This window comes from Diceros bicornis, chromosome 17 (genome assembly GCF_020826845.1).
Source record: "Diceros bicornis minor isolate mBicDic1 chromosome 17, mDicBic1.mat.cur, whole genome shotgun sequence".
Classification (NCBI taxonomy): domain Eukaryota; kingdom Metazoa; phylum Chordata; class Mammalia; order Perissodactyla; family Rhinocerotidae; genus Diceros; species Diceros bicornis.
Genome location: NC_080756.1, coordinates 7,442,088 through 7,466,632, shown reverse-complemented (window position 1 = coordinate 7,466,632; position 24,545 = coordinate 7,442,088). Strand labels below are relative to the sequence as shown.

At 34.0% G+C, this 24,545-nt stretch overlaps 1 protein-coding gene across 6 annotated transcripts in view; it reads left to right on the top strand.

Annotated features, from left to right (window-relative positions):
• The window catches only part of MON2 (MON2 homolog, regulator of endosome-to-Golgi trafficking), a 101,454-nt gene that overhangs the window by 43,174 nt on the left and 33,735 nt on the right, over window positions 1-24,545 (top strand). For all 6 annotated transcript variants that reach the window (XM_058557741.1, XM_058557740.1, XM_058557739.1 and 3 more), the window contains 16 exons: window positions 1,701-1,825; window positions 2,126-2,262; window positions 2,972-3,125; window positions 7,613-7,845; window positions 9,491-9,572; window positions 10,380-10,564; window positions 11,339-11,451; window positions 11,799-11,903; window positions 12,289-12,369; window positions 12,461-12,534; window positions 12,624-12,714; window positions 17,273-17,374; window positions 18,465-18,575; window positions 19,669-19,844; window positions 21,860-22,022; window positions 23,987-24,280. In XM_058557741.1, coding sequence (XP_058413724.1) covers window positions 1,701-1,825; window positions 2,126-2,262; window positions 2,972-3,125; window positions 7,613-7,845; window positions 9,491-9,572; window positions 10,380-10,564; window positions 11,339-11,451; window positions 11,799-11,903; window positions 12,289-12,369; window positions 12,461-12,534; window positions 12,624-12,714; window positions 17,273-17,374; window positions 18,465-18,575; window positions 19,669-19,844; window positions 21,860-22,022; window positions 23,987-24,280 — 2,226 coding nt within the window. The remainder of the gene's footprint in view (window positions 1-1,700; window positions 1,826-2,125; window positions 2,263-2,971; window positions 3,126-7,612; window positions 7,846-9,490; window positions 9,573-10,379; window positions 10,565-11,338; window positions 11,452-11,798; window positions 11,904-12,288; window positions 12,370-12,460; window positions 12,535-12,623; window positions 12,715-17,272; window positions 17,375-18,464; window positions 18,576-19,668; window positions 19,845-21,859; window positions 22,023-23,986; window positions 24,281-24,545) is intronic.

Genomic DNA, 24,545 nt, shown 5'->3' with positions numbered 1-24,545 from the left:
AGGAAGAAGGGAGAGCAAAGTTCCCGACCTCAGGAGAGAGGCACTCTCTTTTACCCAAATTGCAGGATTTTAGTGGCCGTGGTATAAATTAAGTAATTGATCTGTACAGTAGTCACTCTACCACAGAAGAGAAAATGGTATGCTCTTCAAGGCAAGTTTTATAATATTAATAATTCGTTTGGCTGTGATATACTTGATGTTTCTAAGAGCTTTCTTTTCTGGCCTCAAAACCTAGCTGATGAGCCTTCAAGTCTAGCATCACGTTTATGTTCCACTTCCATTCTAAAGCAGATAGGGCACAGTTTGAAGGACCTACTAATGTTAAAACTCTTCGCTAAATACAGCTGCTGCCTAGTGACACTAGCGTGATTCATTCTTTTTCAGTTTTTTATCTAAAAAGCGATCATCTTGTTTAGTAGAAATAATAATGCTTTCTGTGTTTGCATGGCATTTTATCATATTTAAGGGACATTTTTTATTCTTACATTTTTCTCATTTGATTTCTGAAGAAGCTGTAGGTACTTTTATCCTTTATAAGAAGATTACCTAGCTTGTTGTCATCCACAAAGTTGGTGGATAAAGAAGCTGAGCCAGTGATTTCTGATCTCGTGCTTTTCGACTATATCATACTTAGGACAGTGACAAACCTCTGACTTACGATTTCCCCAGTCATGGGCAGTCTAAGGATAAAGTTGTTTTTAGTTATCCCTCCTACTTTATCCTCATGATTATGTCCTACTTGTAAGCATCCAGTTAAAGATACTGAATGGCATTAGAAAATACCAGCTGCTAAGACTGGGCTAAAATCCTGAAGGTTACTATATTCCCCAAATTCCTTACCTCATGTTATGTTCACTCATTTTGGGGCACCCTCAGCTAAAATAGCCAATAACGTGCTGCACCTGGTGTAGAAGGAAGCTTCCGTTTGGCCTAGTAATTACAATGTCAGCTTAATTCTTACCTCCCAGAGGTCTCGCTCTGTCCTCAACTAATGTATAACTTCTGCAACCCATTGACTTTTGAATAAACTCGTTACTTTTTGTTTGTTCATTCATTCAAGTCATCAGACATTTAATGAGTAATGTTAAGAACATGCTTTAAACATTATTATTTATTTACAGAGAGCTTGCAGAGGAGATGGTTTATATTAATAACAATAGTAATAACTAATAATAAAGCAAAACTATGTACCATGCCTTGTTCTAAGTACTTTATATATCTTATACCTGGCAGCTGCTACAGGTTCCTTCTTGTTTTCCTACTAGAAAATGTATACTAAACATCCTTTGGCTTATTGCTTCTTTCTTAAGCAGCAAAAGAATGTATGGAAAACTGTTGTGGTATTACTGAAGGGAGAGCACACATCCTGTCAGCAGTTTACAAGATAGAGGCTGCCTGCTGGGAATGAGGATGGTGCATAGTACTGTCTAAAGGATAAGGACAAAAGATCAGTCATGTTAGCAGATCACTAGAGTGAGTTTTCAGGGATGTATTTAGAGAGACACTGATTATTTTTACTGTTAGCTTTTCCATATATAACTACTTTTCCTTTTTCTCTACTCCCCATTAAGAATTTTAATTTATTTAAAATTGAAAGATTATATTGGTTTGTCCATAGCACTAAGTTAAGAACAAGAATGCAATTTACAATTCTTATCTTAGACTTAAAGAAATATTATAAAAAATCTTATATGTTTTAGGTAACTGAATGTGAGATATTTCTATCACTTCTGGTGAAATTTCTGGATGCAGATAAACCACAGTGGCTACGAGCTGTTGCTGTAGAATCAATACATAGACTCTGTGTGCAGCCTCAACTATTAAGGTAAAACCTCAGCAATATTTTGTTAAATGATTAAGTTAGTGTTTGTGCCGAACGATTGGGAGATGGGCAAAAAGTGTGGTTAGTGATTGCCATCAATCTGAATATGGCCAAGATAATTTTTGAGAACGTTGACCTCTATCTGAACCTTTCTCCTAAATTAGTAAAATCCCTCAGGTGTGGTGAAGAGGTTTGAAGTATAGCATTGAGACTGATTTATCAATATTATGTGCTGTTAAAAATGTTTAAAATTTTTAATATCTTCAAATATTTTTCCCAGAAACATTTACAATTATTTTACAGGTCATTTTGTCAGTCCTATGACATGAAACAGCATTCCACCAAGGTTTTCCGTGATATTGTGAATGCACTAGGATCTTTTATCCAGTCGTTGTTTCTTGTCCCTCCTACTGGAAATCCTGCTACAACAAACCAAACTGGTAAAGGCTTACTCATATTTTGGTTTTTATATTCTGTCATGATTTACAATATTCCCTATTCTGATAAGATATTTTGTAGAAATCCTGTGACTAGAGAAATTTGGATTACTTAAATATATTGATAGTAAAGACTTAACACTTAAAGAATAATTTGATCTCACTGAGGCAGCTGTGTTTATTTCTTTCCAGAATGTGTTTTCTTCTCTGATATACTTTCAGTTCCTCCATAAGAACAAAAGTTTAGATGCTCATCTTCATTTTAGAAGAATCTTCATTTGGTGCCTCTCTTTACTACCTTAGGAATTCTACTAGTCCCTCTTTTAACAAGATGGGTGAACCTGATTTAAGTTTGTTTGGAAATCAATATATGTCTTCTTGTTTCCTTTTACTTTCTTTCTCTTCCACTTTTTACTATCTGATTAGTAGTCTTTTAATTCTTTATTCCCATCTCTTATAAAAAGTGGTCTAACGGAAGGTATATTACAAAGTTTGTCAGTAATTTAACTTACCTTTTATATAGAAAAGGAAATGGTGTTTTGAGGAAACAGAGAGACTCTCTGATAGCCAAAATAGAATTGATAAATTTCATTTATTTGTGCAATATCCATTCCTATAGCAGAAAATTTTCTTTAATTGACCAGGTGTTTGAATATTATTGATTTGTAATTAAATAGTAAATTATCTTTGCTTTCTTCCCCTTGTCTAATAGGAAATAATAACTCGGGCGGCCCCGTCTCAACACCAGCCAGCTCAGGAATGTTGGGGATTGGTGGAGGTGTTACTCTGCTACCAGCGTTTGAATATAGAGGAACTTGGATACCTATTCTGACTATAACAGTACAAGGCAGTGCTAAAGCCACCTAGTAAGTACTAGTAGCATTATTTTGTAAGGAATAATATTGTCGGGGGTGATATTTTATCCTAAAATGTTTCTCTCTGCATTATATTTTAAATTTTAGACCTAGTGTTTCTAACACATTTTAGAACTAATTTTCTTTTGTCGTATTTTGAGAATTTTATCTAGGACTGGATTTCATTTATTTTCTTTTGTACTATTTGTTTTCTGTTAACAGCGTTATGAAAAAAAATGTGGTTTCTTTACCTAAGGACCTATTCAGCTGTTCTATATGGCTTTTTGATTTAAGTATATGGCTTGATTTCAGACCCCTTGGACTAAGGTTTTCTAATACTGAGTTACCTTCAGCAAATTAGTTAACCTTTTTAAAATCTCAGTTTCCTTACCTGTAAAATGGGAATAGTGATATATTTACCTTTCAGGATTCTATAGGTGAGACAAGTTATTTTAAGTGTTTAGCTAATCACATTATTAGGATTTAACATGGTACTTTTAGTTTAATTAATTAAAAGTATTTAATGGATTCCATATATGTTATTTTTTAATTGTCCTTAACCATTTCAACTTAACAAATACATATTCAGCAGTGTATTGTTGATTTTTTCTTAAGTCTTGGTGAAATGTAGTGCTTACAGAGATAAAGCAATCAATACTACATAGGTTTAGGGGCTGGCCCCGTGGCGTTCGGATCCCAGTCATGGGCCTACACTACTCGTCGGCCATGCTGTGGCAGCAACCTCAAAATAGAGGAAGATTGGCACAGATGTTAGCTCACGGCCAGTCTTCCTTAGCCAAAAAAAAAAAAAAATACTCCATAGGTTTAACATTGCTACAGTTACTGCAAAGCAGTTAACTAATTATTTTGAGTGATTGGTATGTATAATTAAAACACCGTTCTGATGACAGTAAATCAAGACTAAAAACAATAATTCTCTGAATCTCTGACTGGTTTAAATCATAAATTTATGTGGTATGTCAGTCTGCATTGTATCATCATAATGATATTTTGCTGCGCAGCTTTATTTTGCCTAAAATTCTAAGCATAGAGTCAAAGAGGACTGAAATATTTAACTAAGATTCATTGTTATTCTTAAGCATTTAAAAAATATTAAAGATACCTACCCTTTGCCTTGCTACAAATGCTAATGACTTGAGTATACTACAGTATCAAGTTGTGAAAAGAATTAGATTTCTAGCACTGAAGGAGACATTAATAATTATCTCATTCACCTCCCCACCTCATTTTATACATTGAAAAAACCCCAACACAGAACAAAATTGCTTTCCTCGTGGAGCTTACATTTTAGTGAGTGAGATAGTCAATAAATAAAGACACCAATAAACATATAATATCACGTTGGGTAGTGGTTGATTCTTTGACGAAGAAGCAAGTTAAGGGGCTGGAGAGTGACCAAGGTGAAGATGGGTCAGAAAGGGTCTCTGAGGAAATAAGGTTGAGCTAATGCATGATTAAAGGGAGAGGGTGAAGGTGTGTGCTTGAGGAAGAATAAGTAAAACAAATGATCAGAGAGGAGATACTGGCCAAGTTGTAAGAACTGCTTTTTTATTAATAAAATAAAAGTCTAAGAACAAATTGTTTATTGATAATTTAATCCTTGTCAATTAAAAGACTTAGGTTTTAATTAGTTATGCTACTAAATACTGTAATTTTGAGTACAGCACTTGATTTCACTTGATTTTAATTTTCTTGTCTTTAAGACAAGGTTAGGACTAACTCTCTAAAGGAACATATAAATAGATTTTTTTTTGCACTGTACATACTGAGATTACTCACTTCTGAAATCATAAATAACCAGAAGATATTGTGTTCTTTTGTACATGAGTTAGTGTGTCCACATTGGAGCTTCCCTGTTGATTTGGCATCTTTCATTCATTCATTTGCTGTGAGGTTCAGTATAAAATAATTTTCACTATTTTCTTTGAAGGCATACATATAAATCTTGATTGTATATTCTGTTCTTTTATTGACTTCTTAAGTATGTAATAATTTGAAAACTTAAGTCATGTATAGACAGAAGTAGTTTTGACATAAGTATTGGTGGCATTATATTCTTTCAGATTTATTACACTATGGCTCCCTTCAAAGTTGAGCTAGCGACGGTTTTGCAACTTGACCTTAAATTTAAAATATTTAAATAAATGGGATGCATTTTATCTAAAAGTGGAATTTATGTAGTAATTCTAATAAAATAGCGCTGAAACAGCGAGGTAAGAAGCCGTCGGCTTTGTTTTATGTTCGTGGTATAAAGTAAAAATAAGTATAAATTACATTTTCTCTTAACTGTTCTAGTGCTTAAAAGTCTGTACCGTTGAATTTTTGAGAATCAGTGTTTCTGATGTTTAGGATTATTTTTATCTGTTTTAGATGCATTATCCAATAGATCATATGCTCTTTGAAAACAGGGTTTTGTCTAACAAGGTGCTTAGCATTCATTGGGATAGTAGGTGGCTCTGTAAGGCTAATTGGCCTGGCAAAGTAAACATTCTTTACCTCCACATTTGAGCTTAGATTTCTTGATCAATAATATAAATATATTTTGATTGATTACCTACATTTTAAAATGTTCAGAGTTGGCACATGTTTGAGGTTAAATTTATAGGCTTTAGAGTCAGACTTGGATTAAAAACTGCTGATTTAGTAACTGTGTCACCTTAGTCCTCAGTTTCATCATCTATATCTCTTAGGGTTTTTGTGGGAGTTAAATGAGGTAATATATATTAAAAAACCGTTAGAGTTCCAGGCTGAGAGTAATTGCTCCGTAAATGATAGCTATATGTGGTGTTTTCATTATTTATTCTGAGTTTTACATTTCTTTATAAATGACCTTCCTTATCTAGTCTTAAAAATGAATCAGGGACTTTTAGAATTTGAGATAGGAAATATTTGTATTAGCTTTTCTTATTGTAATCTTTTGTAATTTCAGTTTTGAACCATAGTTCACCTACTATAAAATTCACCTTTTTACAGTTTACAACTCATGGTTTTATTATATTCAAAAGTTATGCTACCATAACCACCATCTTATTCCAGAACTTTTTCATCATCCCAGAAAGAAACCCTATACCTATCAGCAGTAATTCCCTAATCTCCCTTTCCCCACCCCCTTGCAACCACTAATCTGCTTTCTGTCTCTTTTGATTTGCCTATTCTGGATATTTCATATAAATGGAATCATACAATAAATATTCTTTTGAGTCAGGCTTCTTTGACTCAGCATAATGTTTTGAAGTTACCGCATTTTGTTGATCTCTTCATCAATTGATGGGTATTTGAGTTGTTTCTGCTTTTTGGCTATTATGAATAATGCTCCTGTGAGCATTTGTCTATAAGTTTCTGTGTAGACGTATGTTTTCATTTCTCTTGGATATATACCTACGAGTGGAATTGCTGGGTCATATAGTTACTCAATGTTTAACTTTTTGAAGAACTGGCAAACTGATTTCCTAAGCGACTGCACCGTTTTACATTCCCACCAACAATGTATGAGGGTTCAGATTTCTCCACGTCCTCAGCAATACTTGTTATTGTCCACCTTTTGGTCATAGCTATCCTAGTGTGTGTGAAGTGGTATCTTACTGTGTTTCAGTTTGCATCTCTCTAATGACTGGTGACATTGAGCATCTCATTCATGTGCTTATTATCAATTTATATATCTTGGGAGAAATTTCTGTTCAGATTCTTAGCTCTTTTTAATTAGGTTATATGTCTTTTTATTAGTTAATTGTAAGAATTCTTATGTATTCTGGATCTAGTCTCTTATCAGTTATATGATTTGCAAAAATTTTCTCCCATTCTATGGATTGTCTTTTCATTTTCTTGATGATGTCCTTTTTAGCACAGTAGTTTTCAATTTTAATGAATCCAATTTATCTATTTTTTCTTCTGTTGTTTGTACTTTGGTATCATATCTAATAAACCGTTGCCTAATCTCAGGTCATGAGGATTTTTGCCTATGTTTTCTTCTAAGAATTTTGTAGTTTTAGTTCTTACATTTAGGTCATTGATTCATTTTGAGTTAAATTTTGTATATGGGGTGAGGTAGGGGTCCAACATCACTTTTTCACATGTGAATATCCAGTTGTTCCAGCACCATTAATTCTTTTCTTATAGCATTATTCTTTTACCATTAAATTATCTTGACAGGTTTCAATTTTTTTTTTTTTTTTTTGTGAGAAAGATTAGCCCTGAGCTAACGTCTGTTGCCAATCCTCCTCCTTTTGCTGAGGGGAGAGGGAAAAAGTAAGTTATTAAAATAATTTGTTATGAGAGTGGTCAGGCCTTAATTTTTCTAATCAGTTTCTTAGACTACCATGAAGGGATCTCTCTTCCAAATGAAACAAACTCAGTAATGTCTACTTACTCTTGCTATTCTGTTAATCTTAATTTCTATGGTCTATAAATTATTAAAATAGTTCTAAATATTTTCATCATTGTGACTTTTTGTTAAAATTCTGATTTTTTCATAATTTCAGTCTAGAGATGTTGGATAAAGTTGAGCCCCCGACTATACCAGAGGGATATGCCATGTCTGTGGCATTCCATTGTCTGCTGGACCTTGTACGTGGAATCACCAGTATGATTGAAGGAGAGTTAGGAGAGGTTGAAACAGAATGTCAGACTACCACTGAAGCAGCTTCTTCACCAACACAGTCGTCAGAACAGCAAGAATTACAGTCAACATCAGACCAAATGGATAAGGAAATAGGTATATTATTATGATTGTGTATTTTCTATTTTTATTTTGAAGTAATTTGAAATTTACAGAGAAGTTGCAAAAATAATAGAGTTTCCATATATCTTTCACCCTGATTTCCCAATTGTTAACATTTTACCATATTTGCCTTATCATTCTCTCTGTACATGTCACTATACTTTTTTTCTGAACTATTTTTGATAATAAGTTGCAGACATGATGCCCCATTCCTCCTTAATACTTCAGTGTATATTTTCTAAAAATAAGGACAGTTTCCTACGTAACCATAGCACAGTTGCCATCAGATGTTTAGCATCTAATCCCAGACCCCACTGAAATTTTGCCAGTTGCACCAGTGATGTCCTTTATGGTCACGTGTTGTATTTAGTCCATGTCTCTATACTCTCCTTCAGTCTGAAACAGTTCCTTAGTTTTCCTTATTTTATATGATCTTGACATTTTTTAAGAGTATGGGCCAGTCACTTTGGGTTTGTCTTGTTTCCTCATAATTAGATGCAATGTATTCATTTTTGTCAGGGCTACCACAGAAATATTGCTGTGCTATACTTAGTGTATCAACACATCAGAAGGCCTACAACGTCAATATGTCTCATTAGCGGTGATGTTAACTTTTATTACTTGATTAATATGATGTCTGCCTGGTTTCTTCAGTGCAAAGTTAGTTATTAACTTTTTGTGGAGAAATACTTTGAAACCTCTTCTGTGAAAGAGAGCTTTCTCTTTTCTCCCATTTATTGTTTTTCATTTATTTATATTGATATGAATTCATGGATTCCTATTTTATTCAAAGGGCTACAATCTATGATTATCATTATTTGATTTGACACTCAGATTTTCTGTGACATGGCTGGTGGGACCCCTTTCAAGCCAGCTCCTGTGTCCTTTTTAACATATCCCCATGTCCTTTTGACATTTTCTGAACACTTCCTTATTATCTGGTACAACAAAATGTTCCAAGCTCTTGGATTTTTCTTGCCCAGCGAGGAGTCAGTTATTTTTCCAAGGAGCCCTAGTTCGTTTTTTGGAGAATAGTATTTAGAAGCTAGCACGTGGGCACTAGGTGTGCTTCTTGCTACTTCAATAAGAAATATAAACATCTCTTTGTATTAAACACCATGAGCTCACACCAGTTTCTCCAATTCCTGTTTAATATCACGAGGTTTATTTTTGACTTTCTGTATTTGTAATTCACTTCTCCAACAGTGGAAAACCTAATCTCATTTTACTCAATATATTTACCTATTTGCTCAATTCCCAGTATATGTAACAATCTTCTGGCTGAGCCAGCTGGTCACATAGACCAAAAGTTTGGCCCAGTAAAGGGGAAGGGAATAGGGACTAATATTATATATTTAAAAAAAAAAGATATCAGTCAGTTAACTTTTGTGTAGAAGGATCTTACCATTCATATTTGAAAACAACTTAGTTTTAAGACTTCTTGAATTTTGAAACTATAATGTGGTTTTTAAGTTTTCATTTATTCAAATCTATTTTGAATATTAGAGCTCTCGTATTTAATAATTGAGTTTTTGATGATTTGATATATTATAAAATGACCAGGGAGATTTTAGAATGTAACATATTGTCAAATACCATGACATCTATGATTAAGTATTGCATGTTTTTGTCCTTTCAGTTAGTAGAGCTGTTTGGGAAGAGATGGTGAATGCCTGCTGGTGTGGTCTCCTTGCTGCCCTCTCGCTCCTCCTCGATGCCAGGTATTCAGTCTTTTCTAAGTTTTATGTTGCATGTGGCAGTTACAGAAAACCAAACATAAAAATGATTTACTTAAATTTGTCCTAAGGGGCCAGCCCCGTGGCTTAGCGGTTAAGTGTGCGCACTCCGCTACTGGTGGCCCGGGTTCGGATCCTGGTCGCACACTGACGCACCGCTTCTCCGGCCATGCTGAGGCCACGTCCCACATACAGCAACTAGAAGGATGTGCAGCTATGACATACAACTATCTACTGGGGCTTTGGGGGAAAAATACATAAATAAAATTAAAAAAAAAAATTTGTCCTAAGAATTATTTCCTAATATTAGTTTTTTATGTGTGTAGAACATTATTCTTTTTCTGCTGTCCACCTTCCCTATCCTGTCCTTGCCCTGCTCCCCACAAGAATTGTTGTCACCGTGTTTTAATGGAAAATACAGTCCTGAAATTGCAGAATGTCTTTTTGTTTGAAGCCTGACTACTTATTCAGTGATGATGATTATATTATTCAGTTTCTTTGATGTTTTTCCTCAGAATTGCAGAATTTACTGATTTTAAAATGCTCAATATTTTAAGTTAAATCTTTGAGTTCTTAACCATTTTCTTCAGTAGTGAATATATATATTGTACATTGCTTATACCCAGTTCAGATTTTCAGATATTATGTTAGTTAAAATTCCTTCTTAAGTGAACATCTGATATTTTTGTATAGCTGTTCTTAAAACTTAACTGAATATGTATTTCCACATCATGTTTACAGTATAAGTAAAAATAAATTAATCATATTAAATAAAATACTTAATCTTTTCAGTACAGATGAAGCTGCCACTGAGAATATTTTAAAAGCTGAGCTGACTATGGCTGCTCTTTGTGGAAGACTAGGCCTTGTAACTTCAAGAGATGCCTTCATAACTGCAATATGCAAAGGTTCCCTGCCTCCCCATTATGCTCTTACTGTATTGAATACCACCACTGCAGCCACACTTTCCAACAAATGTAAGGCTCAAACTTACTCAAAGTTCTGTTCATCTGGTAGGGGGACATGGTATAGAGAAAAGATTGTAGAAGTTCTGAGTTCAAGCCTCTGCTGTTCCACTCACTGCCTCTGTGACCTCTGTGAGAAGTTAATGTCCCTGAGCCTCAATTTCTTCTCTCTCGTTTAAACAGTGGGGTGGGGGGAGAATAATACCGATTTTAAACAATAAGTGTGAGGATAAAAGAAGATAAATCAAGAAGTCCTTTGTAAACTATAATATACTGTTGAAATAGTAGTGGTTAATTTTTTTTAATGGAACTAGTAGAACAGTAATATTTGCAACTACTTGTATTAAGTTGACATTCAAAATGTTTTTTTCTTGTTGAATACTTTGAAAGCATTCAAGTTTGTTACATGTAATATAAATGCATTTCAATGTGATATTCATTTTTCAAACTGAAAGTATGAGTATAGGTCTCTGCTTTAATTAGAAAAGTTTACTGACAATACATGTTTAAAATGCTGAGTGTCCTAATTCTGTTTTGCTTATGAAGAAATTTACTGGAGTTTTATTATTTTAAAAAGTTATATAGAAAATTACTTAATATTTGCTTAATTTGTCTTGGTTTTTGCACCTCATAAGATTTTAAAGTGTTTGCATATAGATTTTAGATAACTAAATAAGTGTCATAACTGAGCTTAGTTTAATCAAATTATTGTTTAAAATATAACATTACTTTGAATGCAACATGAAAAGTATATTTTAATTATTTAGATTTTCCTTTGTATTCTAGCATATTCTATTCAGGGCCAAAGTGTTATGATGATAAGTCCGTCAAGTGAATCTCACCAGCAAGTTGTGGCAGTGGGTCAACCGCTAGCAGTCCAGCCTCAGGGAACAGTAATGGTAAGGGACTTGTTCTTTTCTTGGTTACCAATTAACTGTTAAGGAAACCTTTTGTACCTTTTTTTGTGTGTTTGCCAAAATTTATCATTACACTTATTTCCTTTCTTTTACCTGGATGATACCTTTAGAAGAAGCTATTTAAGTATGCAGTTGACATTGTTATATAACCAACTATGATAACACAACTTTTAAGCAAATGAATTTGTTCTATATAAAAACATCTAAACCTATTTTTTTAATATTTTTGTTTTTTATTTTAAAAAATTTGAATACAATAATGTTGCTTTACAAGCTTTTAATTTTCAAGAATGCATATCACTTCTTGCAAATATTCTTTTTTAATATAGCTAACTTCCAAAAATATCCAGTGTATGCGGACTTTACTTAACTTGGCACACTGCCATGGAGCTGTTCTTGGAACATCATGGCAACTTGTCTTGGCAACTCTACAGGTATGCTGTAGTCTCTGGGTCAGAGGTCAGTGTTGTTTTTATATCTTAGTGCTCACAGTCAAACTAAGCAGTGCCTATTGGTCTTTGGGCAGGCCTAAGGAATAGACGGTAAGTATGACAAAGGAGAAGTTGGGAAGGAAAAAAGACGTGGCTCATATTGTGCGAAGTGGTGGAATGTTTCTCCTAATGGCCTAAGTTCTACCTATGCTTGGTGTAATAAGTATTTTATGTGAATATTAATTAATATAAATTTAGTTATTAGAAACCTACCACTGATTTTGTTTTTAGTTATTATTTTAGTTATCCCTACTACTGATTTTTGATTTTAGTTATTAGAATTTTTATAGTTTTATAAATTTCTTTGTTTTGATTTTTTTTTTAATAGCATCTTGTATGGATTCTGGGATTAAAGCCTAGTAGTGGTGGTGCCTTGAAACCTGGGAGAGCTGTAGAAGGACCCAGTACAGTAAGTTCTAGTCATTCTTAGTCAATTCTTAGTCATTCGTAGTGCTTCCGAAAGTGTTCATGTATTACATTTAATTTTATTCTTCTCTTAGGTTCTAACAACAGCAGTGATGACAGATTTACCAGTGATTTCCAATATACTTTCAAGATTATTTGAAAGCTCACAGTAAGAGTCAGTTTTTTAAATTGATAGAAACATTATTATTGGCTATATATTTTAGATAAGAGTGTCTTATTCCTTCATTTTTATTTTAGGTATCTTGATGACGTATCATTGCATCATTTAATAAATGCGCTTTGCTCCTTATCCCTAGAAGCAATGGATATGGCCTATGGAAATAATAAGGTGTGATATCCTCCCTTTCTGTTTTGAATATGGTGCATCATTTAGTTAAAGAAGGTGTATGCTTGTTATGATCTTAGTGTTTTACCCGTGAGACTAATACTCACCTTGGAGGCTAACCTTTACTCTCTTGGGTTTTTACCATTTATGGTTGTTATTTGTTGAAGGGGGAGTGAAGAAGACATAATTTGGCTTGTGATATGTCCCAATATCTATTATGATTTTAAATTGTGTCCATTTCTCTTATACTGAATATTTAAAAAAATACTTTTATAAAGAATAATGCAACACCACATTTATAAATGAGTTCCATAAAATGTCATGATGATACTTAAAATTACCATTTATGATTGGGACAAGACAAGATTTAAATCAAGGAATATATGTTTCAGTTTCTCGTGCCTTCATTGGGATAGAAAATAAGGAGCTAATCATTTCTGTATGGAGGTAATAGTTTTCCCTACCTTGAAAATTAAATTTTTGCTTTGTTCATTGACTAAATGACTAGAACAATACTTTTGAATATTGATGTTCAAAAACACTTCTTTCTGTAGTCAAAATATTATTTTCTGCTACACTTGGAAAGCACAGGAGTATTTGGGTTTATTTATAGTTTAGAAACGATTTTTTTAAAATGCTTTCTATATTTTAAAATGAATAAATATAGTTTGACCATTTACAAATAAGTGAAGACACTGAGAACATTCTTAAAAAACAGAGAATGCTGCTTTGTAACTTGTTTAACATCTAACTGTAGGATCCAAAATTATGTTGTCTGCCTGGTCCTTAATTCTGTGTACTGTGGCTTGTCATCTTGACTCATGTGACTTATTTAAAAATTAGCCAATAAGGTTCTACAAGGGCAAAGTTTGTATAGTATAGCATGTTGCTAGAGAATTACCTGAACATGCAGCTATTTTAAAATATGTATTATAGTTTACTGCAAATCAAGGCAAGGATGATAGTAAATATAGGGAAGTAATCAATTTCTTGATGTCTTCAATCATCCTACATCTTTAAGATTAATTCTTAACACAAAATTATAGTATTTTTAATAGAGTACCTTAATGAAATCTGAGCAACTTATATATGGTAATGTCTTGAGAATTTATGTATTCACTCAACAAGCATGGTATGTTTACTATGTACATGGCACTCTGCTAACAAATATAAAGGAAATATAAGATTTCTGCTTTCAAAGAGCATATAAACTACTTGGCTCATGGTTAAGTGGCATTTAAGGTGGTATAAGAGTCTACATAAATAGTATAGATATTAAGTAATATGAGACTTATTCTCTGAATCCTTAGTTACATAAGATGTTTTTAGTACATATTTCTACTAAAATGAATTAAGATTGATCAAGATGAATGGGTGTGATTGGAGCTGGATGTCGAAGGAATGGTAGGATTGAAATAGGAAAGGACAGGTTCATGGAAATCAGAAGAGAAAAATGTTACAAAAAGTGAAGATCAATGAGGATTAAGAAAAAAATAAGAGACTTGATTATTATTGGTTTATTGTTAAGTTTGAAGAGTACAATTTCAAGAGAGTGGTGGGAGCAGATTTCAGGGAGGCTTGGAGAGAACAAGTGTTGAGAAAATGGAAACATCGGAATGGAGGTGACTTCTCTGAGAATGGGTTTACACCTCTCCATTTTAGGATTTAATTTTGTAAAGTGAAGTGGTAAATATGGAATGGAAATAAAAGTTTGTGAAAGTATTCAAGTATAAATTTTATTAAGTAATATTTTAAGATGGAGGCATAAAACACTTTATTATTCAGTTGTGCTTTCTATAAATTATCATAAATATGGAGATATAAAAATAAGTATAAACTTTTATATTTTTCTGCATTAAAAAATAGTTTATCAATGTCAGCTCTTCTGAGTGAGTTAAATATTCTAGGGATTAAAGATGTGTATATCAGCGTTCTTTAGGTATGGCTTTAAAGTGACCAATCATCTCATTTTTAGTCCTTGTTTTAGGAATTTGTGCTAATGTGTTGAGAAAGTAGTGATGGTAAAGCTTGGAAATGCTTTCTTAGATGGAAGTGATGTTAATGATACTTGTGCAGGCATATAACCAAGCTCAGTATAACAACAACAAAAAGTTGGTTAGTAATTGTTTACTGTATGCCAGGCACTAACTTGTATTATTTTATTTAATTATTTAAAACAACTCTGTAAGGTTCAGTAGTAGTATCCCAGACAAAATATGAAAATAAGTAACCTGCCTGGGGTCACCTATTAAATATTTGGTAGAGCTTGAATTTGAACCCACATGTCTCATTCCAGGCAGCCCTGGTGGTCTAGTGGTTAAGATGCAGCCCTCTCATGGCTGCAGCCTGGGTTCATTTCCCAGTTAGGGAACCACACCACCCATCTATCAGTTGTTATACTGTGGTGGCTGGGTATTCCTGTGATGCTGAAAGCTATGCCACCGATAATCCAAACACCAGCAGGGTCACCCATGGTAGACAGGTTTCAGCGGAGCTTCCAGACTAAGACAGACTAGGAAGAAGGACCTGGCCACTCACTTCTGAAGATATTGGCCATGAAATCCCTTTGAATTAGCTGCGGAGCACTGATATAGCACCGGAAGGTGAAAAGGTGGCACAAAAAGACCGGACGGTGTTCTGCTCTGCTGTCCACAGGGTCACTAGGAGTTGGAATCCACTCGAGGGCACTAACAACAAATGTCTCATTCCAGAGCTCCGTTCTTAACCACTTCACTAGTGGCTCTAACTTTTATGTGCATCAAGGTCAGCTATGGAGTTTTTACAAAATACGAATGTGGAGGCCACGTTCTAGGCTTCCTGAATAAAAATCTTTGGATATGAGGCCTGGACACGTATACATTCTTTTAAACACTACACGATTTCTGTGTACATCCTTGTTAGAATAAGAAGAAGGAGGAAGAAGAGGGGGAGGAAATAATACTAAACATCATTTATGGAGACTTATGTGCCAGGCACTTTCTAACATGAGGTCATTTCTGTACACTTCATTTTATAAATTAAAAAAAATTTAGTAGAAGTAGTAACTTACTTAAGTTTATGTAGCTATTATGTGCTAGAGTTGAGATGAGATCCCAGACAGTTAAAACTTCACAGGCATCAGTATTAACCACTCCATCATATTGTCTTTAGAATGATGAATTTTTCTACACCAAAATTTTTAGGATGCCTACAACATTAGCACATGCAGGAAGGGTCGACCTGACTGTATTTGTCTTAAAACCCTAGTTACTTGGTTCACTGGCTTCTGCTAGGAAAGAAAAATATTATCAAACATTCCTGTATTAAATTTTTATCAGCATTGTAAAAATGTTAAAGAGTTTAGAATGATAAAAAAAATATTTTTCTTTAAAAATTATAAAATTATTATGCTCATTATTTGCTTTTTAAATTTCAGTTGCCCTTTCTTTTTTCTAATGCAGTGTCTCCATTAGAAATATCCCAGCCACCCATCAGAAAGTTCTCATGGTTTTGGTCAGCTGAGTTTGCATTTAAGCGTATTTTACCACCTCTGTTAATATTGGATTAGAGATAGTTGCCCTTTAATCTTTTCACTGAACCTGCTCTTATAACATACGAACGAAGTACTCTAATTTAACCATATATGAGGTACACTGATTTCCCTTCTGGTTGTTGAAATGCCAGCAGCTGAGGAGAGGGGTTTGTCTTCTGTCTCTGCAAGTTTTCACTTAGTGTCTCAACTGACAGCCCTGATCTCTGCCATACTCTTGACTTCATACTTCTTTTTCTAGGTCTCTATCTCCTTTCTGTTTTTTTTTCATACTTCTTGACATTCACACATAAAACCTGGACGTTGGAAGACTTCACTAATAAGAATGTTTATTAGTCGGCTCAGGCTGCCATAACAAAATACCATAGACTGGGTGGCTTAAACTACAGAAATTAATTTTCTAACAGTTCTGGAAGCTGAAAGTCGAAGATCAGGGTGACCGCATGGTTGGTTCTGGTGAGGACTCTGTTCCTGGCTTAAAAGGTGGCTGCCTTCTTTACCTGTCCTCACATGGCAGGGAGAGGGAAAGAGAGTGCTGGCAAGCTTTCTGGTGTCTCTTCTTATAAGGACACTAATTCTACCATATCTCAGGGCACCACCCTTATGACCTCATTTAACATTAATTACCTCCTTATAGGCCATATCTCCAGATACCATCATATTGGGGGTAGGGTTTCAACATACGAATTTTAGGAGAACACAAGTCAGTCCATACCACAATTCTCCTTTCCTTCTGGTCAGAAGACTAGCCATTCTGCGTTTCTGTTATAATTTTTGAATTTTCACCCTTTCCCCACTAAAGCGTTCTCTTCCTAACCAAATTTTCCAATTAAGAGTGATTTTGGATACTTGAAGGTGGGCAGAAAAGCTTGTCTCATGATAACTGAAGTTTTCTTATATTTCTTGCTAACTCTATACTAACTAATCATATATTAATTATAGTCATGCTCTTCAGAGTATTCTCAGTTTTATTTACAGTTGAACTACTCAAATTCTCCTTATAGTATCAAAATGCAGTATGTTTCTCTCTAGGAACCATCTCTTTTTGCTGTTGCCAAATTGTTAGAAACTGGTCTAGTTAACATGCACCGAATAGAAATTCTGTGGAGACCTCTAACTGGCCATCTACTTGAGGTAACCTTTTTTTCTTAATTATTATATTTACATTTTTGTTAAGAACAAAGACATGCATGATGAACTAATGATTCTGGATAACCATATGAAAAATCAGCATTAACTTTTTTTCCTCATATCTGTATATTTATTCAGAGACTAAAGTTTTATAGTAATTGCTTTGGTGAAGGAATAGGTTGCTTTTTATGGCTGAAGATGGGTGACGTCTCCTTCAGCTGTTAGCTTGGGACCCCTTTCTGTTATTTTACAGTCTCTTGATCCCCTCAGTTTCAGCTACTTCTGAAACTTGAAGGCGGCTGGGGCTGAGTTAGCACTCAACACTGCTCCTTCACAGCCTTTCCTGTGGTTAGGCGGCAGCTCTTCTGCAGAGAGAAAAACCTGTTTGCTAGCACTAATTACAGATAGTGCCAGGGAATTTTTCTGGATTTGAATTCGCTTGTACTCAGGTTGGAATGATTCCTAATAATTAGGTGCTGCTTACTAACAGCTGCTTCTGTCAGTATACATGTTTAGATGCAGTTTAGGTTACCATGATCATTTTGTATTATTTTAGTAACCTGAGAAAGGTATTATTCTTAAGAAAAATAAATCTGCTTGTGTTTTTCTTTTCTTATCCATTTTATTGGGATTACGTTTATGAGTTATTAAAGGATATATGCAGATTTCTTTATTATGGACATTCTCATCAAATGGCAAAAAAATAGATTTTTAAAATTTTAGTGCAGTATTTGATTATGAGGGTAGACCTAATTGGGAACCTTAGCGTCAGCTTGCTTCTTTTGTTTCCCCTGATGATATCATTTACTTTTATGAAGTCCTTTCTCTTCTGTGACTTGTGTGGTTTCATCTTTTGTCTTCTGTCTCTCTATTGCTTCCTCTTGCCCCTTGTTCAGAAGGTAAGCTTACTTACATTTTGGATATAATTTTTTCTACAACTCTTATTGATGAACATTTGATATAATTTTTAAAATGTGAAAGAACAGAAAATGTAATGTTTTAATTTTTCTTTTCTCAAATTGATGTATGATACAGGGGTTAAGTATACAAATCAGGTATTTAATTTTTGTTCATTGTATGTATGTACCTTCAGGTCTGCCAGCATCCAAACTCTCGAATGAGAGAATGGGGAGCAGAAGCTTTAACTTCACTTATTAAAGCAGGATTAACATTTAACCATGATCCTCCACTTTCACAAAACCAGGTAAAAAAAAACTTGTTTTTTCAAAAGAGAAAATAGAATAGAATAAAAAAATAGAATAGAATGGAATAGAATGATGAACAAGACAGAAAAGATCTTTGTTCTTATAGAGCTTAAATTTTAGTGAGTTCATATTTTTTCCAATAACAATTTAAGTTTTTTGAAAAGGAAACCCTTGTCCATATCCTCAGTGTTCCAGCTTAATACCTGGCACATAGTGAGAGCTTAATAAATGTTTGTTCAATCAATGAGCCAAGTAAATTAATCCTTAGAAGAAAGTTAATAAATGAAGCAGGTGCTTTCTGGGGCTGGCCTTGTGACATAGTGGTTAAGTTCGGCGCAGCCTAGGTTTGCAGGTTCAGATCCTGGGCACAGACCTACACCACTTGTCAGCCATGCTGTGGCAGCGAGCCCCATACAAAGTAGAGGAAGACTAGCACAGATGCTAGCTCAGGGCTAATCTTCCTCAAGCAAGAAAAAAAAAAAAAAGGAAAATTGACAACAGATGTTAGCTCAGGGCAAATCTTCCTCAGGAAAAAAAAAAATGAAGCAAGTGCTTTCAGATGCTGAAAGGAATAGAATGGAGTGCTTTTTTACTCTCCGACAGATTTTGTGGTTTTATGTCATCTTTGTTAATGTCTAACATACTTTTTCACTTTTTAGGAGTATTGAGAATTTTAAATTTAAATATTTGTGATGTACATTAAATACATGTGAAAGGTAATTTTAGAAATTGGGGATTGTTTCCTTCTCTGCAAATATAGCTAGATATATATATGTATATTTCCTTTAGTGAGATTCATTTCCGTATGGGTCTATAATTAATATCTTTTGACATAAAGTCACTCTCCATTTATCCTGAAATCTAACATGTTAAAGATTTTTATTTTCTCTTATTTTAAAAAAAGACATGGATGACAAAATAAATCTCTCATGATTACTGTTAGAGAAAGCATATTCAATGTTTATTTTAATAGAAAAATTTCTGTTTACCATTACAGTCTGAGTGGAGATAAATGTAAACTTAAAAAGCAACAGCAAAGCCTTCCTGTCTTTTGGGGCTTCTCTTCCTAATTAGTTTCTTACCCCCTTTCAGAGGCTGCAATTGCTTTTACTGAACCCATTAAAGGAGATGTCCAGTATTAATCATCCAGATATCCGACTCAAGCAATTAGAGTGTGTGCTGCAGATCCTGCAGAGTCAGGGAGACAGTCTTGGGCCTGGATGGCCGTTAGTGCTTGGAGTCATGGGAGCGATTAGAAATGATCAAGGGTAAGTGTTTAAAATTAACATCCGAAAACTGATAAAAGATAAAAAGAGAATTCATCCTATAATCTTGCAGTTGTGTTTATTTTTTATATATGCCCTTCCTGCTTAAGTCTAAGATCTAGAATAGTTTTTCTTAACCCTGCCCCCAAGTGGCTATAGTGAATTAGTAGTGCTCACCTTTGTTTTGGAAGGATGGAAAAATTGCTGTCTATTTGACGTTTATACAAGAATACAAAGTTCTCACTTGTAATAAAATAAATGTGCCAAGCTAACAAATTTTGTAACACATCCAAAGATTGGGTTTTGTTTTGTTAAATATTTGGTAAGATGTGAATTAACATCTAGGACTTGACTTCTCTGCATATATTAGGAAGTCTAAGAAATTGCTTTTAACAGACTTTTTTCATTTGTTTCTTCATTTAGTAAACATTGATTCTGTGCCTAGTGTATTCCAAATACTATGCTTGCTAGTTATGCTGATTACACAGATAAATAGCTCCTGCTCTAAAAACAGAATCCTATGGAAAAGGAACAAGCTCTATAGTAGGAGCCTAGTAAGAGAGTAGTTTGTTCTGCTGCAAAAGAGTAGGACTGCAGTGGGAGAGGCATATGCCCCTGGAGTGGGGCAGAGCCAAAATTATGAAGAACCTTATATGCTTCTATAAACTATTGGAATTTATCCTCAATTCATTTGGGAGGCATTTTAGGATTTTAAGCAGAGGAATGATGTGAGCTGATATGTATTTGAAATGTATCACTGTGGCAGCAGCATGGGCAGATGGGAAATGAGAGAGTCTGCAGTGCTTTCTAGAAATAGAGAAGAGGAGATGATTTGAGCTACTTAACAGATTGACTACTGGGGCAAAGGGGGAATTAGGAAATAGAATCAGGGATGACTCCCAGATTTCTGACTTAGGCAGCTTAATGGATGGTGGTATTATGAATTAAGTAGAGAATACAGAAGGAAGAGTAAATTTGGGGGAAATGTATGGACTTTAAAAATTTAAGTTAGGACATTGCAATAGAGAGATTTAGCAGACGTTTGGTTATATTTGTCTAGAATTCTGCAGCAGGACCCATACCGTCTTGTTTGGATGACTAGGAGTTTTACATGATTGAGATGCTTGTGACTATTATGGCAAATTAATTTTTCTTAAGTATTTGCAGTAATAAATTTCCTTAAATACTACAAAATATTGAGATGCTTAAAATAGAGATCAGCCATGGCTTAGATCAAGCTGAGGTTTCTTCTCCCACCTACAATGCAATGTATAAAATAGAGCTTTGTTATAAGGATGAAATTAATTAATACCTGTAAAACACTTAGAAAGTACATGGCATAGTAAACACTCAATAAGGGTTAGCTATTATAATTCTTTTTCATTATTATTTTTCACCACCAGATTTTCTCCAAAGCCAAATACTTCTTATTCTCTTTATTTGAAATTCAAAATTTACTCTTTTCTTTTATAGACTAGATGTAGAATTTTAAATAAGATATAAATGTAAAAGAATGAGAAACTGATTTTCATTCAGTGAGTAAATTGTGTGCATTCACATGTGCTGTGCACCATCCTAGTTAATTGGGGATGCAGTAAATTGTGTGCATTCACATGTGCTGTGCACCATCCTAGTTAATTGGGGATGCAGTGGTGAGAAAGTAGCTGTAGCCAATTTCCCTTTCTCATTCAGTGTCTAGGTTCTGTCAGGTTACTTGATGCAAAATATAAATACAAATAATATGGCATTAATACATATTCTCTTTTCCTTTTTTTAGTTACTGATTTTATTTCTTATACCAGAGGTTCTTTCTTGATTTTTATTTGTTAATTTTTTAAGTATGCATATCTTTTTTACATTTATGTAAATGTTGAAGTTCTGGATCTATGTTAGGAAAGATTTTCTTGTTCTAATTTTAAAATAAATTTTGCTTGGTTCAGATTATTGTAAGGTATGTATTTTTACTTACATGTCTTTTAAATGCATGAGTATAAATTTCTTTTCTTTTGTATTTTCAGAGAATCCTTGATACGAACTGCATTCCAGTGTCTTCAGTTGGTTGTGACAGATTTTCTACCCACAATGCCTTGCACTTGCCTGCAGATAGTTGTAGATGTTGCTGGCAGCTTTGGACTTCATAACCAAGAACTCAATATTAGTTTAACTTCAATAGGTTTATTAGTAAGTCTCATTGCCTTTCTTACGATAATATTTAGGAATCACTATTACGCCTTTGAGAGTAAATGCTAAGCGAATATGCTTTTGGCTCTTTAGGAGTTGTTTAAATGACTTTTAATTATGACACTTAAATCTTGCATGAAGGATTTAATGACATCATTTAAGAAATAATTCATTAATAGCTGATTATTTGGAATAATTTTGATATATTGAGCGAAAATTTGGCTTTTACAAGGTTTCTCATGAGAGGATTTAGTAAAAAAATAATAGGACATAGGGGCCGGCCCATTGGCATAGTGGTGAAGTTCGCAAGCTCTGGTTCGGGGGCCTGGGGTTTGCGGGTTTGGATCCCAGGCGTGGACCTACACACCACTCATCAAGCCATGCTTTGGCAGCATCCCACATACACAAAAAATAGAAGAAGGTTGGCACAGATGTTAGCTCAGGGACCATCTTCCTTACCAAAAAAATAAAAAAATAAAAATAAAAAAATAATAGTACATGGAAATATTCAGTTGACTCTAGTTTGAAGATTAATTGGTTTTCAATATTATTTTAATAGGAACATTTTCATGTGCTACTTATTTAGTAAATAAAGCATCAATAAAAGGCTTTACCATTTCATAGTCCTGTAGTTTTTTAGTACCACTTTATTAGCTATTAGGAGATGGCATATGATAGTGGAAGAGCCTAGACTGTGGAAACAGGTATACATGTATTTTATTTTATTTTATTTTATTTTATTTTATTTTATTTTATTTTTAAATTATGATTCTTTTTTTTTTTAATTTTTTTTTTTTTTTAACTTTACTTATTTATTTTTTTCCCCCGAAGCCCCAGTAGATAGTTGTATGTCATAGCTGCACATCCTTCTAGTTGCTGTATGTGGGAGGCGGCCTCAGCATGGCCGGAGAAGCGGTGCGTCGGTGCGCGCCCGGGGTTCCGAACCCGGGCCGCCAGCAGCGGAGTGCGCGCACTTAACCGCTAAGCCACGGGGCCGGCCCTATACATGTATTTTAATTCTGTCTGCCTCTTGTTAATTGTTAAATTATTGACCTCAAACTCATTTTCTCATCTTGAATGTAGAAGTAATAAAATTTAAGTTAGAGTATTATTAATATTACATGAAGTAAACATATAGACAGCTGTTCCCAATATAAATTTATTTAAAGGCAATTATTTAGATTCTGTTAAATGTATATCATAACTCAGAACTTTTTAAAGTCAAACTTAAATCTCCCTTACGAGCTAGATAAGTTAGTATTTTACTATAAAAACTTAATCACGGGAAAAACATAAGCATACTGTGTATATAAGTGCTCCCAAAGAGTAGTTGGTTAATTCAATGTTTATTAAATTACTGCTAGATATCACCTCCTTTATTTTATATTTGTGTTCACAGGTATTGGATCCTCTACATTTTTACCATTGACATAATTCTCATTAATTCACATACACCCTTACTGTGGTTGAGAATGAAGTCAGAAGATCTGTTTGGAGATAGTAATTGCTCTTGTATAAATGACAAATATTAAGTGATATTAAGAAATTGTGAATAATTTTGTTGGGGTGATAATGGTATCATGGTTATGTTTTTTAAAGCCTTAATCTGGTACAGATTATAAAATAGGCTTGAAGTAAATACGACAAAATGTCAATAATCGGTGTGTATATCAGTATATTGAGAGATTCTCCCTGTTTTTCTGTATGTTCTTGAAATTTTTCATAATGAGAATTTTAAAAAATATTACTTAGCACAAGATTGTTCCCTCCAGTTCTCCTGAAATCAGATAGAGACACTTGACAGAGGAAGAGATATTTTCAAATTCATTCTACTAGGGATTTTTGAAGTGCTTTTTTAAAAAAATTTTATTCTGAAAGGTAAAACAACCGTGTTTTTTGTATTTATTTATGTGTTTGAAATAAAGTCTATGAATACAGTGATATTTTTCTGCTTTGCTTTTTAGTGGAATATTTCAGATTATTTTTTTCAAAGAGGAGAAATTATTGAAAAAGAATTAAATAAGGAAGAGGCAGCACAGCAAAAGCAGGCAGAAGAGAAAGGAGTGGTTTTAAATCGGCCATTCCATCCTGCACCACCGTTCGATTGCTTGTGGCTTTGTCTTTATGCAAAATTGGGTGAACTGTGTGTGGACCCCCGTCCTGCTGTCAGGAAGAGTGCAGGGCAAACTCTGTTTTCGACAATTGGTGCACATGGAACTTTATTACAGCATTCAACGTGGCACACTGTTATTTGGAAGGTATTGTAAAATAGCTTGGGTTATCAACTTTTAATTGAAATACACGCTTATATACTTTTTAAATTAAAATTATTCCTATTAGTTTTTAAAGAAGAATTTGCATGCATTTCTGCATTTGACAAAACAGAAAATGTTAGATTTGTCATATTTTAAATTGTACCTCACACAGAACAAATTAAATATTAAAAACTTCGTCTTTTTATCTGTCTCTGATTTCTGCCTTAGCCCTTCTCTTTTGTCCCGTTTTCCCAAGTTGTAAAACCAG